This window comes from Hylaeus volcanicus, chromosome 2 (genome assembly GCF_026283585.1).
Source record: "Hylaeus volcanicus isolate JK05 chromosome 2, UHH_iyHylVolc1.0_haploid, whole genome shotgun sequence".
In the NCBI taxonomy this organism is placed as follows: Eukaryota; Metazoa; Arthropoda; class Insecta; order Hymenoptera; family Colletidae; genus Hylaeus; species Hylaeus volcanicus.
In genome coordinates, this window is record NC_071977.1 from 17934260 (window position 1) to 17960151 (window position 25892).

Here is a 25892-nt window from a genome sequence, read left to right on the forward strand (position 1 = left end):
GGTTCTACTCCAATTCCTGCGTGTTATTCCTCATTTGCGTTTCTGAGATTAAGAGAGCACCTGGTATGTTGACATACAACGAACAATTCTTGTTCAAATCGATATCGTGCTTTCGAATTGTTTGATAATATGAGACGTATGCAAAACAGGTGCACGAAGTATTGTGTATTAATAACGAGGGCCATGAATTATATTTTCAATACAGAATACTTTGTAAACCTAGCTTGTACATCTTTTTTAAAAATGTTGCAGTAGTAAGAAGTGATTTTTATTGGCGTTTGATTAATATTATATGATAATATATTATAGTATATTATTATATTTTATATAGTAGTATATGTATAATAATATAAAAGATATATATTGCTATATACCACTACATAAAATTTGTTGTTAATTTCTTACTTTCTTCAAGGATACTCCGTAAATTCTGAAAGATGTCAGTATAAGTTTTCTTGGTCATAAACAAGTAATATAATAGTTGAATATACATGGTCTTCAAAAAGAGCATTCAATATTTATATGGTGTATAGAGTACATTGTACTCAGTAAAAAAGCTTTAGTGAACATAGGTCCAATGGTCAACCGTTTCTGAGATATAAACATTTTTGTTTGCTAGTATCATAATTGACTTATTACTGGGTTTTCGATATTTATAGAAGATTTTCCACGCGTCCACCGCTCATTTCTGTACACGAAATTGAAAAAATGAAATTGACGAAATTGTCGGCACTTGAATGGGAACATTCAGAACGCAATTTATAAATACTGACATAAACATCGCATGCGATGGAAGCAAGTAAGTTAATCATGATACTAGCAAACAAAAATGTTTATATCTCAGAAACGGTTGACCTTTGGACCTACGTTTACTAAGGCTTTTTTACTCGGTACAGTGTGCCCTACACATCAAATAAATATTGAATGCTTTTTTTTTAACACCCTGTATTATATGAAATTTTGTCACTTTACTAACATTTGGTAAACAATATTAAATATATTTTAAACAGGGCTTGCTTAATAGATTTGAAATAGTTTATTCTCGTAGAAACTGTATCCAAGTACCGATAATAATATTATTCAAAAATCCCTTTTTGCAAAATCTTTTATAAAGTTGGCCAAATTGATAACACATGGGGCTATCTCACTCAATATTCGATGCTCACTATACAAATAAACATCTCACAGAATTGTGTCATTTGTGTTGATACAATTTCTTAGAAAGATTTTCAATTTTTTGAATCTTCTTAGTAGATTAACTAATTTGATGTTAGAAAAGAGAAAGCTCTACGTGTTGCTAGCTGTCCAGTTTCGTGTTCTATACATTATATTACTTTACAGATGAATACGTTATTTTAGGACCATGAACGCCTTATGTTGATAGCTTCCAGAATTTATGTAAAACGGATAGCTCCTCGGAACAGACTTAAAATCAATAACAAACAAAAATATACTATGGTTATTTGAAAATTCAGAAATTCAAAAATTCAAAAATTCAAAATTAATTACACATGTGTGTCAACTAGCTACGATGCATGCAGTCCCATTAATTTGCTTAGGCTTAATAATTGTGCTTCTTATTAACCCCTTCCCATCCCCGCCCCTTCCCCTCCCTTTTTCATTAACGGCCTCTTTCGTGACTGGCTGGAGGAGACATTTACTCCCTTTTATTATTAGTCTACATTCTATCTTGGCTCAAACCTGTCACCCTTTGTCACGTTTAATGGGTCGGGAACCGCGAAACCAAATTTCGATTCTTCCGTGGAATAGAAACTTTCGCATTCACGTTAATGAGCCCGAATGTACAACGTTGCTGCTTTTCTCGCGTTAAAGTCAACTTTCTTGATACGTACGATTAGTCGCGATCCTTGAATCGTTCGAAACGAAAGACACGAACTGCTCAGAGATGCCACGAGAGCCAACGACCTTTTCACTCCTCGTGTCGTTTATCGATGCTAACGCACGACAATACATTTGTACCCTTTTCTATGCAAAGGTGTAAAAGCGTTTTGTGTCTGTCGCGTTCTACCTAATGTTCGTTTTGCGTTCAATCTGATTTGAGGTCTAAGCAACGTGTCCTGGTTACTCCTTGCGTTCAAATAGCCAGTCATGCTTGATCAGCTTTATGAGAAAATAAAACATGATGTTGACTGTACATAAAACAGAGCACGTTCGCATTGTCGCAATCGCATCATCGCCTTGACACAGGGTTGAGCTGCACACTTGCATGCTGTATTATCAGTTTAACATTGAGTTCACTTATTTGTTAGATCTTACGATATTCGTTTGTTTTTTTTGTTTTTTTGTTTTTTTTTTTAAATCCTGAGACTGACTCCTCCGGCTGCTCAGGAAAGGAGAACACGATTCTACTGCCTGATAGGAGTTTTTCGGTTATGTGCAGGAAATGATTGACTGGATGTCGTATCTGTCGGTCGTGTCGACGCTCTTGTTCGTAGTATTCTTTGCTGTTGGGCCTGGTTCCATACCTTGGATGATTACGGCTGAGCTGTTCTCGCAGGGTCCTAGACCTGCCGCCATGTCTATCGCGGTACTCGTCAATTGGATGGCTAATTTTTTGGTTGGCATTGGTTTCCCAAGTATGAAGGTAAGAGAACGTCGAGCATCCATATTCGCGCTGTTGAAAATGTTTTTCTTTAAGAGTTTTCATTTCACATAACAGATTATCGTAAAATGTCCATGTTTTTTTACGCAACAGTAGACATGTTTCTTGTAGGAGTCTAAACGAAAAGTAAGACAGAAGATTCGAACTTACGATCCTTGGATCCACAGTCGACCGATTTATCTACACGACCAATCCCGTACCCTAAGTTTCGTATTCTCATTTGACTCCTTATTCTTGGGTATGGGAAGCGGGGACACTACAATTGTGAAAACATTTTTCTGCTAGCTTCATTCTCTCATGAGATTGATTGCAATTACTCAAGGGATAAGTTTATAGCCTTTTGAGCCATGAATTATTGCAAAATATTGTCAATCTTCTTTTTAACGTTTAGTTTTTCATAATTATAATTACTGTCAGTAATAAACAGAACAAAAATTTTATAAGAACTTATTCAACTACAGAATCCCTCAACAAGAGGAGTAAAAATTTTATGGTTTGATTGCACTGATAATGTTATTTCCGATGTATAGTTAGAGATACACGGTCTGTCTTAAAAGAAACCAAACTTTTGCTATAAAAAGAAAAAAGTACAAGTAAAGTTTTTACACACACGTCTATTTACTCAAAATAATCTCCCTTTGTGTCAATACAGCGTGTAGACTGCGTAATTAACATTTCGAAGGATCTTTGCAGCTCCTGTTTTGGTAGCCCGTTTAGTACGGCGGTTACAGTGGCCTGAATCTCCGAAATATTGCTATAATCTGTCCTTTTCATTGGAATTTTCAATTTTGGGAAAAGAAAATAATCGCAGGGAGACAGATCAGGCGAGTAGGGTGAATGATCCAAGGTAACAATGCCAATTCCAATGAAAGGGACACATTATAGCAATATTTCGGAGATTCAGGCCGCTGTAACCGCTGCACAGTGGGCGAAATCGACCAAATCTGTGTCAAAATCGTAGAACTCTTGACAGAAATGAGATAGAGCAATGATCTTTGGATGAAATTAAAGCAATAACTTCATAGACTAAGGGACAAATCTAGAGAAAGTGATGCGGGCAATGTTTGACCTTCAAAATTTAGGTTGAACTTCCACTTTTTCACCAAAATCTAGTTCAGCTCCTAGATCCAAATGTTTTTTATAATTTGCCACACATGATTTCTTATAGATTTTGACATGCCGAATTCAAATCTGGCTGCGAAATTTGTCTAGCATTTCAGGTAGTTGAGAAAAAAGGTATTTAAACGAAAAAATCGTTTAAAATTGTGTTTTTTTCGTTCAAATATCTTAATAATACTAATATAAATATTTATTTACATAGAATATCAAATAACAAAATATAAATAAAGTAACATGTTAATCCTAAATAATGCTGTACGATAGTAATAGTGTCCTAGGTTTAAATCTCGGCATCGCTCGACGCACAATCTTTCTAAATATACATTTTTCCATATTTATGGTCAACTTATTTATGCTTACTTGATTATCATATATATTTATATAGATATCAATATTTGAAAATGATGAATAATGTATTAGCTTTCTTTACAATTTTAAAACTTCATTAAGGATTTTGTTATATTTCTAAGCAAGTCTAAAGGCTGGTTTTAGTCTCATTGGATTCGGCAGAGATTTGTGATTACAATCCAAAAGAGAACTTTTCTGAATTTGTCCGAATTTGAGTTTTATAGCTAGTTTAGTACTAACCGGCAAGCAGCATTTTACGTGTGCTTGTGCGTTCGTCGCCTTTAGTGGTCTCCGCGAGGTTCCTCTGCGGAACTACATATTTAGATAAAACATAAAAAAACATATGACATCCCACTTATGGCAAAATAGTAGGAGGAACAGGTCATTAGATATTTTTAATAGAGCAATATATTTAACCGATCCAAAAATACCATTAATAGTTGTTCAAGAACGAATACAAACGTATAAGAACATAAATGTATCACTAGAAATAACAATTTATTGCAGAAAGGTAAGTAAATTCAAAAGCATGAATTCTTGCACAACTTCCTCCATAAATAAGAATGTAATTATGGAAAAATGTATATTTAATTTAAAATACCTTGCAGCCAGATGACTGAAGAAAGTGGGAGTCAAGATTGTGCGTCGAACGATGCCGAGATTTAAACCTAGGACACTATTACTATCGTACAGCATTATTTAGGATTAACATGTTACTTTATTTATATTTTGTTATTTGATATTCTATGTAAATAAATATTTATATTAGTATTATTAAGATATTTGAACGAAAAAAACACAATTTTAAACGATTTTTTCGTTTAAATACCTTTTTTCTCAACTACCTGAAATGCTAGACAAATTTCGCAGCCAGATTTGAATTCGGCATGTCAAAATCTATAAGAAATCATGTGTGGCAAATTATAAAAAACATTTGGATCTAGGAGCTGAACTAGATTTTGGTGAAAAAGTGGAAGTTCAACCTAAATTTTGAAGGTCAAACATTGCCCGCATCACTTTCTCTATATTTGTCCCTTAATCTATGAAGCTTTTGCATTAATTTCATCCAAAGATCATTGCTCTATCTCACTTCTGTCAAGAGTTCTACGATTTTGACACAGATTTGGTCGATTTCGCCCACTGTGCAGCGGTTACAGCGGCCTGAATCTCCGAAATATTGCTATAATGTGTCCCTTTCATTGGAATTGGCATTGTTACCTTGGATCATTCACCCTACTCGCCTGATCTGTCTCCCTGCGATTATTTTCTTTTCCCAAAATTGAAAATTCCAATGAAAAGGACAGATTATAGCAATATTTCGGAGATTCAGGCCGCTGTAACCGCCGTACTAAACGGGCTACCAAAACAGGAGCTGCAAAGATCCTTCGAAATGTTAATTACGCAGTCTACACGCTGTATTGACGCAAAGGGAGATTATTTTGAGTAAATAAACGTGTGTGTAAAAACTTTACTTGTACTTATTTCTTTTTATAGCAAAAGTTCGGTTTCTTTTTAGACAGACCGTGTATAAAATAAGCGTGAAGAAAAATCGTTCTGGAAGAGGTTAAATTTGCCTGGCGGTGAATGGGTTAACCATTCAGATTTAACCGAAATACCCTGTACAATGTATCATACAATGTATCGTTATGAAAAGCAGAGTTCTTAATTGGCGTCATCAGAACTTGTAATAGGACCATCTGAATCCAAAAAATGGAAGTAAATATTGAATTTTATATTTGTTGTTATCACTTTAAGATTTAATGTATTAAAAATACGTTTTCCTATTTGTTTTCATTATTAAAGATCTATGACTAAACTACTTTCATTACACCAAAAGATATAATATAAAAATGGCAATGTCGCTTAAGAGGCGACATACGTTCCTTAAGGGTTAAAATATGCCCTTCATCTTATCAGAACGTACACTCTGCGAGAAAATTAAACGATCGCTTTATAACTGCCTGGGAAAGCGAACTTCAAAGGTCTGTGATTTTGTCAAAAATAAATCAACGATGAAACATTGTCCGTGAAAAATTAAATGAAAACCACTTCAATTTCTATTGCGAGAAATTTAATTAACGACGTTTCGATTACTCCCACCGAGTGGTCCTCGAGGACCGCGAAACCAATAACGCAAATATACTGAAAATATTATTACAAGTACAGCCATAATGTTATTATAGATATTTCTATAAAAACGAGAAGTTTGGAAGGTCTCAGTTAGAATCGAAAGAGACTCTATACATAAATTCGAAACGTCGTTAATTAAATTGCTTATAATATAGACGGAACTTGAAGTGATTCATCTTGATCCATTCTGAGAAAATAATTGTACATTTTAAAGCTTAAACTTCAGTTTTCATATCGAGTGATTTTCTCGTGGATGTTTCTCAAAACGATCGTACCATTTCCAAATTGATCGTTAGAACATCTCAAGGTGAAAATCATGCACAGAATTTAACTAATTTTTGTTCTCAATTTTCACCAACTTGTGAAACTTTCGAATGGCCTCTAATTTTGTCTTCTTCTTATCGAAGCTTATCATTTTGTTTTGCCCAAAAATCACGATCTATAACAAAATGAGATATAAATTTTAAACACATGATAATGGCGACGAATAAATGTGTTACAATTGTTATAACTTTGCAAAAGAAATCGTAGTTTCGAAGAAAACAGGATTAAAAGTTAGACCCTGAATTTTAATGCTTCAATGATATATTTAACTTCTATGTATGAACTCAGAATTGAGGGATTTTAAACGATTTAACGTGATCGGCTTTAAAGTAGTGCCACAATTTTAAAAAGCATTATCAGTGAAATTTCTCATTAGGATTTGAAAACTGAAGCCATAAACTTCAGCATCCTCCTTTTCTATAAAAGTACAGAGTGAAAGTCACGTGAGAATTTGGTGTTTCTCAGACGATTATAAAGTGATCGTTGAACTTTGTTGCTAATACTTTACTATATTAACATGAAGACGATTTGACGAATATTTGTTTTTTTTTCTCATCTAACTCTACGTTAACCTCAGTCTGCCTTCGACTGTTACAGACTAGCCTTGAAAACTACACGTTCCTACCATTCAGTGCATTCCTAGCCATCTTCTGGATCTTCACGTACAAGAAGGTTCCTGAGACCAAGAATAAAACATTCGAAGAAATTCTAGCTTTATTCAGGCATGGTAACGACAGGTATGCAATAAACAAGCCACTTAATACCATCCCTAATACGTATAGCAAATCATTAGATAGATAATCTTCAGTTTGGAATCCCTTTCTTTTCTGCTGATTTCCATCGATCTTTCTTAAACGTACAATGGCGGCCAGCTACTTAGAACTGTTTGATGATTTGACAACGAAGTCGACTGACTTTAGCTAAAATTGATTCTCACATGCGAAATTAATAATTACTGTTAAGTATTAAGTAAGAGTGTATTGAATTAATTTTACATTTGACTCGTAAATAACAGGTATTTTAAATTATTGATATAAATATTAATGTGGACAACTATTTAAAATCCAGTTTTGTAATTGATGATAACAAAGTATGACAATTTTGGTACTAGAACGTGAAAAATAAGTAAAGTATAATTAGTAACTAGACTGGATGTTTATCTGAAACTTAAATGAAAGTATGTTTTATTTTCTAAACAGTCTGACACATACAGTGGGTGTAGAAAGTATTCGTACACCGATCAATTTCCAAAAAAACTATGTAAAATTGTAATTTATTAACTTATTTTTTATAAACAATGACATTCTACATATTCTCGGAAATCTCTAGAATAGATAGATAACAAAAAAAATAGCTATTTATGTAAGTTGCGAAATTAGCAAGAAAAAAACAATTAATCGATAGAAATGTGGAAGCAATAAATATTCGCACAACTGTTTAAAAGTACTTTACTGGAAACATGATGTTTTCTAATTCGTACGGAGCAATAAACTAATGTGTTTACGTTACAAACTCTACTGTAAATGATTCGTCATAAGAATCGTACAAATACTTATTGCTTCTATAATTTTACCCACTTTTCGCATTTTTTTGTTAATTTCACAAATTATATTAACTAGTAAATGTTGTTTGAACCATATCTATCTTAGAGACTTCCGAGAATATGTAAAATATCATTGATTACAAAAAAGAAGTTAAGAAACTACAATCTCACACAAAAGATTTTGGGAAATTGATCGGTGTTCGAATACATTCTACACCCACTGTATTTTATTGTTGATTCACAGTCTTGATTTTTCTTTTGATGAATTAGATTTTCTTAACGAAGTGGCATCGATTCTATTAGACGAAGACAAAATTCTACTGGAATATTGTTCTATGCTTCTAAACTTGTCGGTCTTCTCCTTTATCCATCTTTTTCATGTGGCAGACATGAATCTTATAGCTTGTACAAGTGCAGTTCTAAAAATACTTAAACGTTGAGCAGTAGCCAGAAATGTATTATGTTTATTTTTCAATAATTTTATCTGACTTCTTTATCGAAGATATTCTCATTTTAACCAATTTTACATTCTAACTTGATTTGTTCACATTTCACGAACTCAATGAACATTACACACAGCCACAATGTGAGGAAATATTACGAATATATAAAGTATCTCTCATAAGTAATTATACATGTTCGTATGATAGTAAAAATTGCTGAAAATATCCGTCATTTGCGAGTTAAAAATGAAATAAGTTTAACATTCTCTTATATGACATTGGCTGTGTATTAATCATTAATATCACCCTCGAGAAATGAATTTTACTCTGGCTGTTAGTGTGCTGTGCGAATTTCTTAAACGCAGAAACAAGCTTGTTTGTTTTAATTTGATTTTCCTTTGTTAATTACGGCGCGAGGATACAAGCAAAGAAACTCTGTAACTATCCTTTTGTGAAAATCGTCCGATGTTAATAACGCGTAACGAGAGCATTACGATTTCCTCGCGTACAAAGATCGTATCATGCGCATTCGATGCATGATACGCCGTTGTCGTATCCGTCCACGCCCGTCCACACTTTAGCGGCGAGGCATAAAATTGTGCGCAATAGTTTAAACATTCGATTCGGATGGGGAGAAAAGGTACATCGTAGCTTACACTTACGAAGAAACAGGAGGCTAGGGGATAAGAGAAGTGCACGTTTATACTCATTAGACTATCGATGAATCTCTATGGACGTTTATCGTGCGCAAAATACGTAATTAATTATGTACAATTAAAAGTAGCCTAGGTCACGAGATTACTCATTGGAGGGATTGAAATAAAAACAAAGAGACACGAGTGCGGTAATTATCTCTCGAACAACATCGAATCACGCAAATATGATATTGCACCGATACAATACGCTATCGAACACTATTGAGAAGGAAATACTGTAACGACTTCGTATCGAGCAAACAATTACGGCAACGATACTGTGAATTTTATATTATATTGAGCATATATCGCAGCACAATCTTTAAAGCAACATTTTATGTATCACTTAGTCGAGGCAATGATAGCAAATTGCGTTTACCCCGTTTGGCAAAAGTGGACACGCTATCAGTTTAGTAGGGCACACTTACGCCACGCAATCGTACGTATTCGCTGCCTAACCGAGGCGGATACGAATTCAACTGTGATAAATTACAAATTCGAATTCTGGAGGGTTGGGACACCTCGAAGCAGTGCTAATCGACTCGAACGATTGTAACTGCATAGGCGTGGTCGATAATAAAGCGGAAGTACCGAAGGGGCTGAGCGTCAAATAGTTTTCTCGTTATGAAAGCATAACGTTTTATGAGAGCTATTATTATTAGGTGTAGAAATTGTTGTTGTATTTAACAAAATACGCCTAAGCGACATTATTTTTCACAATTACTGTGAATAGCTTAAAGGTCCCGTGTTACAATTCTTCCTTCTGAAACATCATTGATGTTAACCCCTTTTTTATATTATTTTGTTTTATTCTTGATTGGCAATTTTGACCATACAACTTGTATGTCAAAAAGTCTTGTATGCCTTATTAAAATAGAAATGGACTTCCAGTCTTTGTTTTTAATCACTTTAACCGTAGAGGACTACTCTTTTTCTATTCTGAAAATTATAGCTTCAGTTATATTTAAATGAAGTCGTTCATGGTCCTCCAAGCATGAAGTTTATTAGAATGGTTCGGTCTGTAGTTCGATCATTGATAGTTTAGTTTCTCCTGATCGATAAAAAGGAATTTAGTTTAAGAATTATTTGTTAGAAACGTAGGAAATGGAAGTTAGTGGAAGCGATGAATAAAAGAAAATTTTTGGAAAAATAATGTTTTCAGACTTTATTTGTTGTTTTCAATGACGAAGAAAGTTTCTAAATTACTCGTTTCAATTAGTTCTGATGAATCAAGCCATTTTTTTCCAATGGTCTTTAACCCTTTCAGACCTGGCGTCCACAATTGAGGAAGAATTGGAAAGAAAGAACAGTTTTACTCGAAAACTACACTATTGGGATTTTTTTTTATTTTTTCCATACTAAATTCAGTCCAAGTTAACCCTAAAAATTAAATTACATTAGTACGAGAAAAGAAAATAATTCAGGTCTGAATCGGTTAAGTAACAAAACCTTGTTATTTCAATGATGCTGCACATATTCAGTTATTAAGTTATAAGTATATTATCTCCACATTTTTTAAATCACTTGAAAATTTAAAACAAACAAGTTGATTCTATTTTCATTTTAGCTGATGTAGCTTTCAGGCCATAGAATGGGAAATAGCTCTTGCGAGACAGATTGTATAGTTTAATTATTCAAAACGCACTTAGGTACTTGCTAGCCTCTTTCTGAAGAAAACAGATAATCCTTAATCCCTAATAAGTGACTGTTACTAAATTAATAATTTTTTTGGTGCTGCATCGGTGAATTATTAGTTCTTTTCTGAGTTGGATTGTTAAAGTTTCATACACCACTTAATAATAATTGATTAACCGATAAATACAGTGAGTGTAGAAAGTATTCGAACACCGATCAATTTCCAAAAAAACTGTTGTGTGAAATTGTAGTTTCTTAACTTCTTTTTGTACAATTAATGATATTTTACATATTCTCGGAAGTCTCTAAGATAGATATAGTCCAAACAACATTTACTAGTTAATATAATTTGTGAAATTAACAAAAAAAAAAAACAATTAATCGATAGAAATGTTGAAGCAATTATTCGGACAACTGTTTAAAAGTGCTTTACTGGAAATGTTATGTTTTCCAATTCGTACGGAGCAATAAACTAACGTGTTTACGTTACAAACTCTATTGTAAATGGTTCGTCATAAGAATCGTACAAATACTTATTGCTTCTATACTTTTACCCACTTTTCGCATTTTTTTGTTAATTTCACAAATTATATTAACTAGGAAATGTTATTTGGACTATATCTATCTTAGAGACTTCCGAGAATATGTAAAATATCATTGATTATAAAAAAAGAAGTTAAGAAACTACAATTTCACACAACACTTTTTTGGGAAATTGATCGGTGTACGAATACATTCTACACCCACTGTACATTATTGATGAACTCTCAGTCTCGCACAAGCAAAGTTTATTACGTCTCGACTCTTTATTTGAGTGTCATAAAAATCTCACAATTCGAATTTAGTACTTAAATATATACAAAAATTTATAACAAATTTATAACAAATAAAGTCATGTTTGCAATGCATTGGGAAAGTAAGTTTTGTCAAAACAAAGACTTCTATAAATTTAAGGAAAATAAAAAATAAGAAGGGATGTTTTGTCTTTACTATCAACAAAATTATTACTTTTAAGTGATCACCAGTCTAGAAAATATACTTAAAAATGATTATTACTTCAGCTATAATCATTCCATTCCTAGAAATAACACTATTGCTAGCAATGAAATTAATTATTGAAAAATCTCAATGTCTTTCAATTTTGACACCCCCTTGGTACTTCCACTCTACGATTGTATCTAGAAGAAGTAGAATGACGTTTCCAAAATTAATTCTCGCGTGTCAGGGTTCGATCACGAGGAGCGTCGTTGCTTTGCAGGCTAAACTTCGAGATTAACATATTCGGAAGCACACGATTATGAACAGTGCATGTAGAATTTTTCGAGATTCGTGCAGACAACATCCGTTAACGTAGTGAGAATATCAGCTGCAACAATTTTGAGATTATATGTATACGATACCATGAAACGTACACGATGATTGTTGCATGGTTGTATAGCAACAGTTTTATTGTTCATACTGTCGTAGTATTGTCGACTATCCTCGGCATTTACGTTACACCGAACAGTCTTTCTTGTAACAATGAAGAAGGTACAACATCGTTCTCGTAGATTCGTGAGTTCCACAATAACGTTTATTACAACATTGGTATTGTCTTTTCCACTGTTCGATAATGCAACAAAGGAAATATATTGAAAGTGAAATCGAAGCGATGGGCAATGGAATTCAATGCATCGACTTGCCGAAACTACGATTCGTTTGTTTTACCTTCACCTTGTGATTTATTTTACATTTTCATAAGTATTATGGTTATATATATATATATTCATTTGTAAAACGTGCTGAGCTTGAAGCTTCATAGTCTTATTGTTACGTATTTCTTCAAGGCCAAATGGATATTATTATATTTATTTGTTTAGCATATTGTATATGTATTATTTCAATAAATCGTTATTTAATGGTTCTGGTAATCCTTTAAGTTAACTTCCGTACTATTTACACGACGACAAATTCTGTTCATAATCGTACATATCGTAATTGTGCTTTCTGTGTTATTTGGAGCAGGAGCAGCTTGCGGGACAGCAGACTCTATGGGTGAGTCTTGACAATACATTCCCCCTGTTACTGTGGTGGCTTTGTTACGATACCTATATCGATTTATAAGACTTACCTTTTACTGCATGAGAATCAGTTACCAAAGACACCACTAGTCGTCTTTAAAGAAAGGATTATTTTTTAGCAATTCCAGCTGCTTTTAATTCGCTTCAGTCACTCTGGACTAAAAAGACACGTGACATTGTGAAAATATCTTTGTCAAGTTGAATTTTTTCGTATATTATCGAGCCGTTACAGATAATGTGTTAAATGGTTTATAGTTATCATACGAACTGTTTTTCGTAGATATCTCAACAAATATTGGGTTCATTGTAAAAATAGTTATTATAAAAAATAAACGTAGAGAAATTTTCTACAGAAAAGGTGATATATAAATTTTTCGTATAGGCGATGGTTTACACGTAACAAGACTTTGAAATCAAGTTTGGAAGAATTTAAAATCCGCCCTTGTGATTCGTCACAGCGGCCATTTTAAGCGTTTGAGTATGCGTGATCTAGTAGTTTCGTACTATATTGTTACGTGTTTACAGGAAAAGATACTGAGCCTGTCAATGAACAATTTTTTTTGTGAGAATACAAACAGATAGCAACAAACAGAGTGTCTTGTCAAATACAATTGGTTAACCATGGAAGTTTTCACAGTCTCGTTCGCGATCTATACATTCCTACCTGATTCGTTATTTTTTATATGAATTATTATTAAAATGAATAAAAGAATGTAGGGAGGTGATTAGGGGGTAATATAGATTAAAGTTGAAGATTCAAACTTATGCTCGACGCGAACGAGTAAATCCTTAACTGTGCGACAACAGCATATTACACCCTTTTTATAGAAAATTTCTTCATTTCTATTCTTCGTAATGACTATTTCTGCAGTAAACACGATAGTTTTCGACAAATCTACGAGAAACGTGTAACAGTAACAAATAGATTGTACATTATTTGTCACGACTAAATAAAGTTACACAAGAAATCAGTTTGATAGAATATCTTCATAATCGATTCCGAAATGACTGAGCCATTCGATGTAGTGAAATGACAAAATTGCGATGTTAATTTCGAAGGTGAGATTGTATGCGCATTAAACTCGAGGCGAGTCTCGACATCGGGAGTATTGCTTCGCAACCGTGTAAAAAAATAATCCTGTCCCTGCCTATTTAAGTGACTACCATAACATCTCGGTACTAACAGCCTGGCATGTTGAAACATCTTTACTTACTATCGGCTCGTGCGAGTCGCCATCTCATGCGCTATTCAGTCAGGCTAACTTAATCGTAAAGAAGGCGAAGATATATCCATAGTTGCATGAATGACTCGTTACGATAAATTGTAATTTATTTCGTTTTTCTTTTGCGAAGATACATTTCACAGTTTCTATAATAGTTCTTCTGGGCTATTATGTGATCGATACCAATGCTTTTAGCAAACTCGAGTAAAGAAAACAAAAGAAAAAAGAAAGAAAGAAAAAGAAGAAAAGTGCAATTCCTGTTGGTAAGGTTTCCTACATAACAGCCCCGACTACTACTCGATTACCCTCCTGGAGCCTTGTATTTTACAGCATGCTCCTCTTAGTCTACCAATACCCGATAAATGTTCGACGACAGATATATTCAGTCTTGGAATAATTTTCATGTCGATTATAGTTGGCACGAGTTTATGGCGCTGTACTATGCGACTGCATGTTAGTGCTTACATTACTGTTTGGCGTACGAACCATTTCTAAGTTGTATACAAACGTAATAGATACTTTATTCGATAGGCAAACGCAGAAAGAGCCGCTTTGCATAATCTTCTACCATCATTCGCGTAAAACTAAAAGAAAAAAACAAAGAGAGAGAGAAAAGGAAAAGAAAATATGAGATAGAAAAATGAATGAAAAGATTAAAAAAGATGAGAGATTAAAACGGAGCATGGAAGCAACTTTGCGTCCACGTTCCTCGTTTGATCGTGCAGCTCTTGATAAACTCGCAAGCTACGCCTTTGTTTCTTTTCTACTCCTGATTCTTTTTTTTTCTATGTTTCTTTATTATCGATTCTGCTGGAATAAGGTTTTGCCGAAACATTCGACGAATCGTTATCAGCTTCTATTTATGAATGGATTCCAATCGATAGTCGGTCTATTCGTTGCTTCTGGTTTAGCGGAACTTGATTGAATTTATATATTCGTTTTAATAACGGCCGTACGCTAGTTGAATAAACGACATAGAATTAGTAATAAGAGCCATTTTCTCCTTGTCTTTATGATCGAATGAGTACTGTTTATAAATTTATGACTGTGTATGTTTGACTCTTACGTGTCAGTAAAATGCATCTATGTGACCATCAATATATGCATATTTATATTTATAATCATAAATAGCTTCGGCAAGCCGTTATGAAAAAATCGAAAGCCAATACCGTTTCAGAAGTTTCACAACATTCCTTTACGATTATTAGATTATTACTCATCGATTCTTCTTTCCCTCGCGGCAACCATGCAACTTGTTCAATAGAAAACGTTGTTTACCTGTGTTGAAGCATTTTGGACAAGCTGTGTATGCAGGAAGTATTGAATAATTAATCGAAGTATTATACACATTAATGATTCGAATTGATAAAAGTCGGTCTCGAAGTTCGAACGAAACTGGCTTGATGGGCATTGGGAATCGGTAACACTCAAACTATTCCTCCAACACGACATACAGTGGGTGTAGAATGTATTCGTACACCGATCAATTTCCCAAAATCTTTTGTGTGAGATTGTAGTTTCTTAACTTCTTTTTTGTAATCAATGATATTTTACATATTCTCGGAAGTCTCTAAGATAGATATGGTCCAAACAACATTTACTAGTTAATATAATTTGTGAAATTAACAAAAAAATGCGAAAAGTGGGTAAAAGTATAGAAGCAATAAATATTTGTACGATTCTTATGACGAACCATTTACAATAGAGTTTGTAACGTAAACACATTAGATTATTGCTCCGTACGAATTAGAAAACATAAAATTTCCAGTAAAGTACTTTTAAAAATGGCTCTAATAGAGGAATTGAAGAAGATCGCACTTCGAGTAACTAATAATTTAGTTAATTTAATGCTTCAAAGAGTTACAATAATTATAAAATCAAAAGGAAATCCCACGAAGGAAGTATTATATACTTGTAAATTAATGTAAATTTCTTTTTTTTTTAAATCAAGTTTTAAACATGAGACAGTTGTGCGAATACTTATTGCTTCTACGTTTCTATCGATTAATTCTTTTTTCTTGTTAATTTCGTAACTTACATAAATAGCTATTTTCTTTGTAATCTATCTATTCTAGAGATTTCCGAGAATATGTAGAATGTCATTGTTTATAAAAAATAAGTTAATAAATTACAATTTTACTTAGTTTTTTTGGAAATTGATCGGCGTACAAATACTTTATACACCCACTGCAGATTGATATTTTTCTCTCGCGTCTCTGTCGAAGAAAAATTTAAGGAGTCTTCTCACTTTAGCATTTCGAAAAATGAAAGTAACAAGAATTGAGAATTGAGAATTTTTTTACATGAAATATAAGCTGAAGATTGCTCAAATTTTACATCTGATTTTAATCATTCTTTCACGAAGTTTTAGAACTTTTCTAGTTGAAGGTTCTCTGAATTTTACATGTGACTTTAATCATTATTTGACGAGATTTAAAAAATTTCCTAACTGAAGGCTTTCTGAATTTTACATGTAATTTTAATCACTATTTGACACAATTTTAGATTTTTTTCTAGCTACATGTTTTCTGATGGAATCTCCACGGGCGAAAGGGTGGGTGAATCTGACTCCAAAAAGACAAATGGATTTTTTAAATAAATCATTAAAATAGTTAGACGTTGGCAGAAATGGGCAAATTTTTTATTGAAATATAAATTTTGAAAACAAATGAAAGTGACAATTAACGAGTAAAAGAATTAGTGAAACTGTTTATGCATTACTTGTTAAATAAAATTTGGAATTTCAATTATAGAATCATTCTATTATATAATTAATTAATCATTTAATCGAGTAACTATCACGACTAATATATTATGTATTAGTTTTATTTATTATCCATTACTCTCATCAAATTTTGAACGTCTTCAGATATCGACAATGACTAGACTGCGGATTTTATGCATTTATGATATAAACTAATATAGTAAGCACATTCTAGACATAACCAACAGGTATGTGCACTTATGTTCCATGAAATAACAATAAATACTACTTGTGTAATATGTTCACCATACATTCTATATATTATATTCATGTTTCTCATAGTATTGTACATCATAATTGCATATAATCCGAAGTGTGGTAATAATAACAAACTATTAATATTATTCATTAATACTAATTTCTCGATTTTTCATGCGTGCACTACTACATTCAAACTGTTATAATTTCGTCAACATTAAAAATTTTCCACATCTTTGAAAAGAAATCATTTTTTTTTTAAATGTTTAAAGTAAAAAGACTCCTTGAAATAGTCGACTCGCTTACAATATAAAGCGAGCAGCTCGCTTCGAAGTTGTCGACAGTCAGTTCAGAGTTTAAGTTGTGTCCAGATTCACAAAAAATTGGGAGGAAATATTTCTATAGTTGGGAATCATACGAACGACCCCTTTTGTTCTCAACGTAGGATGCATATTGTACGTTTTTGTTTTTTCTTAGAGTAAAAGCTTATACTATTACGTACGACGCAAAACTAGGATTTCTCTCAAAAATCGACACATCAATCGATTGGAGGCTCGATGGCCATGTAACATTATTATATTGCAGGGAAGAGGAGCTCGCCACTAACTCTAGCAAGGAGACCGTCCTATCTGACGCCACCACTGCCAACCATACCCACGCTACTGACAAACCATAATAATAAAAACAAAAAAAAAAGAATTAATTAACCGAGAACGATTTTAATCCGAATATCGAATGCCATTCACTGAAAATGAAAATGAGAAAACGTTAAATACTATAGAGTTCTCGTATCCAGTCAATCTAATCCAATAATTGTTATCGGCAACGATATAGCATTACACGTAGCACGAAACTGCTCTAAGGATAAAAATTGTAATCACTGATTACGCGTTTATGACTCAATTTTTAGAATACTCGTTAACTAGTATATTATATTAATGAACGAATATTTCGGCATCACCGATAACATCGTATACATACGTATATAAATATATATACATATATTATATGTTGTAAAATAAATCTGTTTGTTTATTTAATTACCGGTTTCATTTCACTTCCATTCGTACGTGCGACCTTGACAATCGAATTCTTTATCTTCTTCTGTTTATTTTATTTTTTTTCGTTAATTTCCGATCGAGCTTGTGACCTAATTATCGTTTCCCTTGCAGGAAAGGTCTGTTAAGAGTATATTTGCAGCGTAATTAAATTGCGTTTGATTTCGATAATTAAAGACGAGTCGGTGGGGACTCCTGTTCGGTACGATTCGGAATAAACAGTAATTACTATTGAAGTTTGACAAGTGCATAGGCGATAAGTACATGTCTCAAATCTACTACACAGGCCAGTGAACCACTGTAATCTTACAAGGCTAGAAACTGTGAAATGAATTATCATTTCTTGAGAAAAATCCACGCGAAACGAGCGCCTAGAACGATCTACAGTAATTTTTCGCTTAATGTTAAGAAGTTGGGATGAAAGGTTATCTTAAACCGAGGGTCGGTGGAGGATTTGTTCTCCGAATTAATAAAAGTTAAAGGGGCGACTGGAAGAGGACAGTGAATGGAATACGATATGGAAAATGAGTGAAATGCATCAAAGAAAATGTAACTCTATCTGAAGGATGCTTCAAAGCGGTGCCGAACGCGTATCGGTGTGATAATACTAATACAAAATGCTTCATATTTGTATATTTAGTCTACGCAATTTATTGACGCTTCTCCCAATTAAATTAAATTATTTACAATTGATGGTGGATTAGCAGAATTTTTAAGAAAGAAATACTTTTTATATTATTATTTAATCATTTTGAAAGTAATAGTGATTAACGCAGGAGTTATTCTATGTTGAAAATAAGACTAAAGAAGACCTCATTCGGAACTATTTTGTATTATAATTTATTCGTATCATGCCTGAAACATATGGTTTTCGTTTATTGACAAGTTAAAGCAAAAATACTTTTGACGTACCTTTACTAATACAACATTTCGGTTAGATTATATACAGTAGGTGTAGAAAGTATTCGTACACCGATCAATTTCCCAAAAAACTGTTGTGTAAAATTGTAGTTTCTTAATTTCTTTTTTTATAATCAATGATATTTTACATATTCTCGGAAGTCTCTAAGATAGATATAGTCCAAATAACATTTCCTAGTTAATATAATTTGTGAAATTAACAAAAAAATGCGAAAAGTGGGTAAAAGTATAGAAGCAATAAGTATTTGTACGATTCTTATGACGAACCATTTACAATAGAGTTTGTAACGTAAACACGTTAGTTTATTGCTCCGTACGAATTGGAAAACATAAAATTTCCAGTAAAGAGGAATTAAAGAAGATCCCACTTCTAATAACTAATCGAATAACTAATAATAAACTAACTAAACTAATAATTTAGTTAATTTAACGCTTACAAGAGTTGCAATAATTATAAAATCAAAAGGAAATCCCTCGAAGGGAGTATTATACATTTAAACATTAATGTAAATTTCTTCTTTTTTTAAATCAAGTTTTAAAAATTAAACAGTTGTACGAATACTTATTGCTTCAACATTTCTATGGATTAATTGTTTTTTTTTGTTAATTTCGTAACTTACATAAATAGCTATTTTTTTTGTAATCTATCTATTCTAGAGATTTTCGAGAATATGTAGAATGTCATTATTTATCAAAAACAAGTTAATAAATTACAATTTTACACAGTTTTTTTGTAAATTGATCGGTGTACGAATACTTTCTACATCTACTGTAGATATTCTACTATTACATTACTTTTTTATATCTTACTATTTAGAATTAGAATTTAACCGACTTTTCTATGGAAGAAATATTTTATTTTAACTCATAACTTAACGTCAAATGCTCTACTGTTACAGAACTTGAGAATTATTCCATCATAGAGGTAGTGACTTCACATAATATAAAGCTCGTAATAAATACTGAATATTTTTGTATAAAATATTTTTAAAAATAACCAATCTCTTTAGTGGTTAATACTACGGAATAGTTTACCAACACCGATATTAAAAATTTATACAAATTACTTTTCAATACGGAAGATTATACTGAAAAGAAAAAAAGAAATCGTTGGAATTATAAAGTACTACAATTTTAACTGAATATTTAATCAAATTTATCAATGAACGAGAACCACGTATGGATTTCATATCAAGAAAAGAAGACAAAATATATTCATATATTATATTTATTATTTAAAATAAATGTACATGTAATTAGAATAATCGAAAGAACGTCGTCAATTTACAAAATATTTTCATGAGGATACATCATCAAAATATCGAAGTTCCAGTACCGCTTTGAAGTTCGGCCAGTCGTTAAATCTCCAGCTGTCGATTGCCCGAGCAAAATAAACGTAAACAATGCTTGAAATGATTGCTACTTATCCCTAACGCAAATTTTCAATAATAAGCGAGAAGTTACTGTAGATGTAACCTTGCGAAACAAATAATATTTTCACGAAAGTAGAACATGGAAAACAAAAAAATGGGTGACATTAAAGTTCGACTAATGGTAGCTTTGCAAGGGCGTTATAATGTTTCTGGATAGCGAAGAGAAAGTATCGTAATTGTGTACTGTAACAAAGTACAACGTCCTCAAAATTATCACATTCAAATCCAGGTCAATTAGGATAAAATAAATTAATAAAAGAAAAAAAAAGAAGAAAAAAATGAAATGGATACGTAACGTTGATAAGTCGCGGTATAAATATTCTCACGGTCCTACGACGTCGGTGCATGTTGAATCGATGCCCTCGACGAAGATCTGGAATGTAATAAAGAGAAGGAAAGATTCAATAGACATGTGTGAAGAAGCGGAAACTTGGACAAGTCGCGTGATGTTTTGCAGGAGCATGCTAAACTGTGTGAATGCATTAGAGGGACACATACCGCCAGCAGAGAGTGCAGCCCTGATGGTGGCCGAGGAGAAGCCACATCCTGATTCATGTAAGGCTTAAAAACCTCACCAAGATCACCCACAATCATCTATCACCATAGCCATTTCCATATATGCGACAAGCAATTCTTTGAATCTGCCTAAAATCGAACACGTCTCCCAAAGGGATCTCTTTAGCACCATCCATATTTTTAAATCGTTCGAACTTTCAGGTAGAAAGACAAGATCAATTATATGAATTGAAATGATATGACAAATACCAAACTTTACGTTAATATGTTCCTCATGTTGCTTTTTGTCTCATACAATTGGTTTTATTTCAGACCACATAAACAGCCCGAATCATTTAAAAATATTGATGATGATATACAGTGGGTGTAGAATGTATTCGTACACCAATCAATTTCCCAAAAAACTGTTGTGTAAAATTGTAGTTTCTTAACTTCTTTTTTTATAATCAATGATATTTTACATATTCTCGGAAGTCTCTAAGATAGATATAGTCCAAACAACATTTCCTAGTTAATATAATTTGTGAAATTAACAAAAAAATGCGAAAAGTGGGTAAAAGTACAGAAGCAATAAGTATTTGTACGATTCTTATGACGAATCATTTACAGTAGAGTTTGTAACGTAAACACATTAGTTTATTGCTCCGTACGAATTAGAAAACATCATGTTTCCAGCAAAGTACTTTTAAACAGTTGTGCAAATATTTATTGCTTCAACATTTCTATCGATTAATTGTTTTTTTCTTGCTAATTTCGCAACTTACATAAATAGCTATTTTTTTTTGTAGTCTATCTACTCTAGAGATTTCCGAGAATATGTAGAATGTCATTGTTTATAAAAAATAAGTTAATAAATTACAATTTTACATAGTTATTTTGGAAATTGATCGGTGTACGAATACTTTCTACACCCACTGTATACCATCACCCATATTTTTAAATTGTTCGAAGTTTCAGGTAGAAAGACAAGATCAATTGTATAAACTCTAACGATATGATTAATAACAAACTTTACATTAATGTTCCTCAAGTTGCATTTTATCTCATGCAATTGGTTTTATTTCAGACTAACTAAACAGTCAGAATCATTTAAAAATATTGGTGGTGATATATCATAGTTATACTCCCTAGTATAGTAGATTAATTATATGTTCTTAGCCTAGTACTCGTATATACATTTCGGTTAGGCTGCAAACCCTAAAAGAATTGTTTGTTACTTATCGCTTACTCCATCTACCTGTCATTGTGCATGTCATGATGCCATCTATGTATGTTTGTAAATTTTGTTCATTTGTAGTTTCATTGTGATACATACGTTTTGAATTTATTTGCGACTATTACTTTTCTGCTTTCAGTATGATTCAAAAGTGCAGAGGAATCAAAGTGCTGATTATATGAAAATCAAAAATTACAATTGCTGCTTCGCTACTACAAGACATACAAGTGGTCCTAGCAGAGAACAATATCACACTACCTATATATTTTTGTGTTGACAATAGCAGAATTTAGGAGAGTGAAATCGAACATGATCACATTGTAAATGACAACAAGCCACTATACCAAACCGTAATCTTGTCCAGTTGTAAATTGTAACGTAACTGAGATGCTTAGAGATTTAAACTTTAATTGCATCGATATCCTTGTAAATGTTCATGATACGATTTTTCGTTTCTAAGTCATTTCATTTTTCATTGTTAAACGGTAAGAGATTCGATAGGAGTTCATAATCATCTTGTGATACGGGGCAATGCGTTTCTTAAGTTAATTTAAACGCAATTTATCATCGTGGAATATTTTTTTTCAAGGAGACGTTATGTCAGTAAGATCATTAACGAGACATGTTATTTATTCTTAAATTCACTCTCACGTTTCGTAACTGTTTGCATTTCATGCATTGATCATATAGCTCTGTGGCTTTCCCACGAATCACACTGTTTCAGCGAAATACACCACACACTCGATTTAAAGTTAAATATAGTTGAAGTACTTTTCTTTTTGTATAGAGAGCTTATATTTCTGACAATCCCACGACATATGTGAATATAAATATTAGCGAGTTGTAAATACAAACGATTACTGTGAATAGAAATAGATACACGATAACTTTATCGTATTGTTTTTTTTTTCTTTTGTAGTCCAAGAAACTCACAATCAGCATTATAAGCTCTATGATTTATATTATACGTCTCTCTTCTATCATCTGTGTGCAGTATAATAATCTGTCCTGTTGTATACCTGATTCTAGTCAATCTTAAGTATTCTTACAAATGAAATCGGTAGATCTATTGGCTTTATTTCCACTCTAAGAGTATACATATATATATTATGCGCTATTAACACTGGCCTTTGTAGTAGTTTAAATGGAGGTAGGCCATTATGGATTTCGCATTAACACATTATGATCTCCAGGGATCAATCTGTAAATGTAAAGGCATCAAAGAATGAGGAGTCGTATAAATATCGAACTTAAAAGGAAAAAAAATTAAAAGAGAAAAAAATATAAGAAACAAATTATATCACATTATTATTATTTTTTTATATGAAACTGTAAAACCGACTTGAAAATACTACCACAGTTGGAGCATGGATGTACAATGTGCATGTACGCATGGATGTATCTTACTTTATTTGGATTAAAAGAACATTCTAAATAGTAACTATTAATATCTTGCAATCTTTATTTCGAAACTATTTTATCCCCCGGCTTATTATTTATATGGTTAAATACAGGAACGTAAAATAGAAGGCACAGTTTTTCCCCACTGATCATCCGGGCATCAGTCCAACTTGAAATAAATGATACACATGTTTAAAATTTTAAGGCTATTGAAAGACAATCACGTTACTCTAATGGACACGATTATATTTTATAGGTACATTCCACGTATCGATTGTATACACGTTAATAGTCGTAAGCTACTCATATACTCATACAATTATTAAGGAGTTGTTATCATGTTTCGTATTTTTCAGGTAGTATTTAACCCATTTCGGGATTTAAAACTCACTGTGCGAGAAACACTGATCATGGAATGTGAAATTATTTACCGTTGATTTTTTAATAACGAATCACGTTTCTATTATGTTTTCAGGACACTGGCAACAAACAGTCAAATTCATTTGCATTTACTTATAAGAATACGTACATATTACTATATAATAAGAAACAATTTTCTCATGTTCCGCACTGAAAGTTTAAAAGCATCTACAATAATGAGGTCTAACGGAGACATCAAAATGCAGACATTAACAATACGCTTAAATTATTAACACTTACAGTCATAAAGTATACAGACATTGTTATAAATACGCAAGAAACAAAAGAAAATGTTTCATTCGCTGTCATAAAAGAGTAAATTAATAGTAAATAGCGCTTGCAAATCTTAAACCTGTTCCCTCTGAAATGTCAGAGGCTATTATTTTCGAAAGTCCTGGGGATATTAGAACGATTTTATTTTCTACTAAAATATTCATTATTAGGATATGAATTCGAATTATCTCAATTTTATTTGTATTCAATATTTTTGGCATTTAAATAAATGTGTATTTAAATTAACGAAAATATGCGATGTAGTTCTTTTATTGGCAGTATTTGCTGTGTACATCACTTTTATACACTTTTATACACTTTTGAAATTTACATTTTATAATGATAATGAAGGACTTGTTGTTTCATCGATAATGTATAGAAACTTTTTACATTTTATTATAAATAAGTTTACCATAGAATTTTGACTCTATTCGAAAAATTGTCTACTTTGTATCCTAATAATACAAAAAAAAATCATTTTTCTGTTCCCAATTAATAATGGACGAATTTCTAATTTGGATGAAAATTTCAAATTACGAATGAAAGATAAAGAACCTTTAATGCAACACTCGTTCAATAAAAAATCTGTAACAATTCAGAGGGGACACATTTAATTTCAGTACAAAAATCATTTTATCTCGATTTTGATACCACTTACGATTGCCAATAATCGATTAAGGAGTAAATAATGCCTGAATATTTACTTTCATCGTTCAGTAATGAATGCCTCAACGATCGAGTACTTTCACAACAAATTGATCATTTTCTGTAGCTGTTTAGGGATTTTGATGAAATTGAAATATATTGTAATTCACATGAAATTAGGCGGAACTTAAGTCATCACTTTGCTAGCTTCGCATTTGTTTAAAAAGTACAGATCTCCGAAACTATCGATGTTATTCAATATCGCTTTTGTTCATTTTCATTGAAAAGGAATAGGCTTTCAAAATATATTATTTTCCATTCAAAACAATTGTTCACGTCTACAACATGAAAATAAAATACAAACATGCGATGTACTTCTTTTATTGGCAGTCTTTGCTGTGTACATCAGTGCACTTTTATATATTTATTTACATAAAATAATAAATATTTAAATAAATATATATATTTTTTATATTTTATATATATTTTATATATTTTATATATTTATAAATAATATTTATTTTGCAAATTTAAAAAAAGCACTTCGAAATGCTGTATTTTTTAAACAAATTCGAAACAAGCAGAACGATGACTTGAACACCTCTCTCCCTAATTTCCCCTGAACTACAATATATTCTAGTTTCCCGAAAATCCCCAACCTCGTATCTACAATAATCAATCTGTTTATCGTAAAACAACCCACTCAACGAGACGTTCGTGGTACAAGTAACATGTTAATTCTCTGTGACAATTTCTCTCTACAAGAATCGTAGAAAGCTTGCTGTTTGTCGTCTTTTAAATTGAAACGGTTTGACAATAGATGAATGCCAATTGTAGTGTTTAAAAAAAAAAAATTTTTTAATAAACAAGTACACGCGAGTGTAATCGAAAATCTGCATCTGTT

The 25892-nt window shown here is 32.3% G+C and overlaps 1 protein-coding gene across 11 annotated transcripts in view; it reads left to right on the top strand.

Annotated features, from left to right (window-relative positions):
- The window catches only part of LOC128872654 (glucose transporter type 1), a 102515-nt gene that overhangs the window by 71825 nt on the left and 4798 nt on the right, over positions 1–25892 (top strand). For 6 of the 11 annotated variants that reach the window (XM_054115550.1, XM_054115549.1, XM_054115560.1 and 3 more), the window contains 4 exons: positions 2381–2605; positions 7142–7281; positions 12865–12894; positions 20975–21072. In XM_054115550.1, the coding sequence (XP_053971525.1) occupies positions 2381–2605; positions 7142–7281; positions 12865–12894; positions 20975–21072 (493 nt within the window). Of the gene's footprint in view, positions 1–2380; positions 2606–7141; positions 7282–12864; positions 12895–17690; positions 18146–20974; positions 21073–22388; positions 23230–25892 lie in introns of those variants that run through there. The other 5 variants (XM_054115553.1, XM_054115551.1, XM_054115554.1 and 2 more) reach the window with 5 other exon arrangements.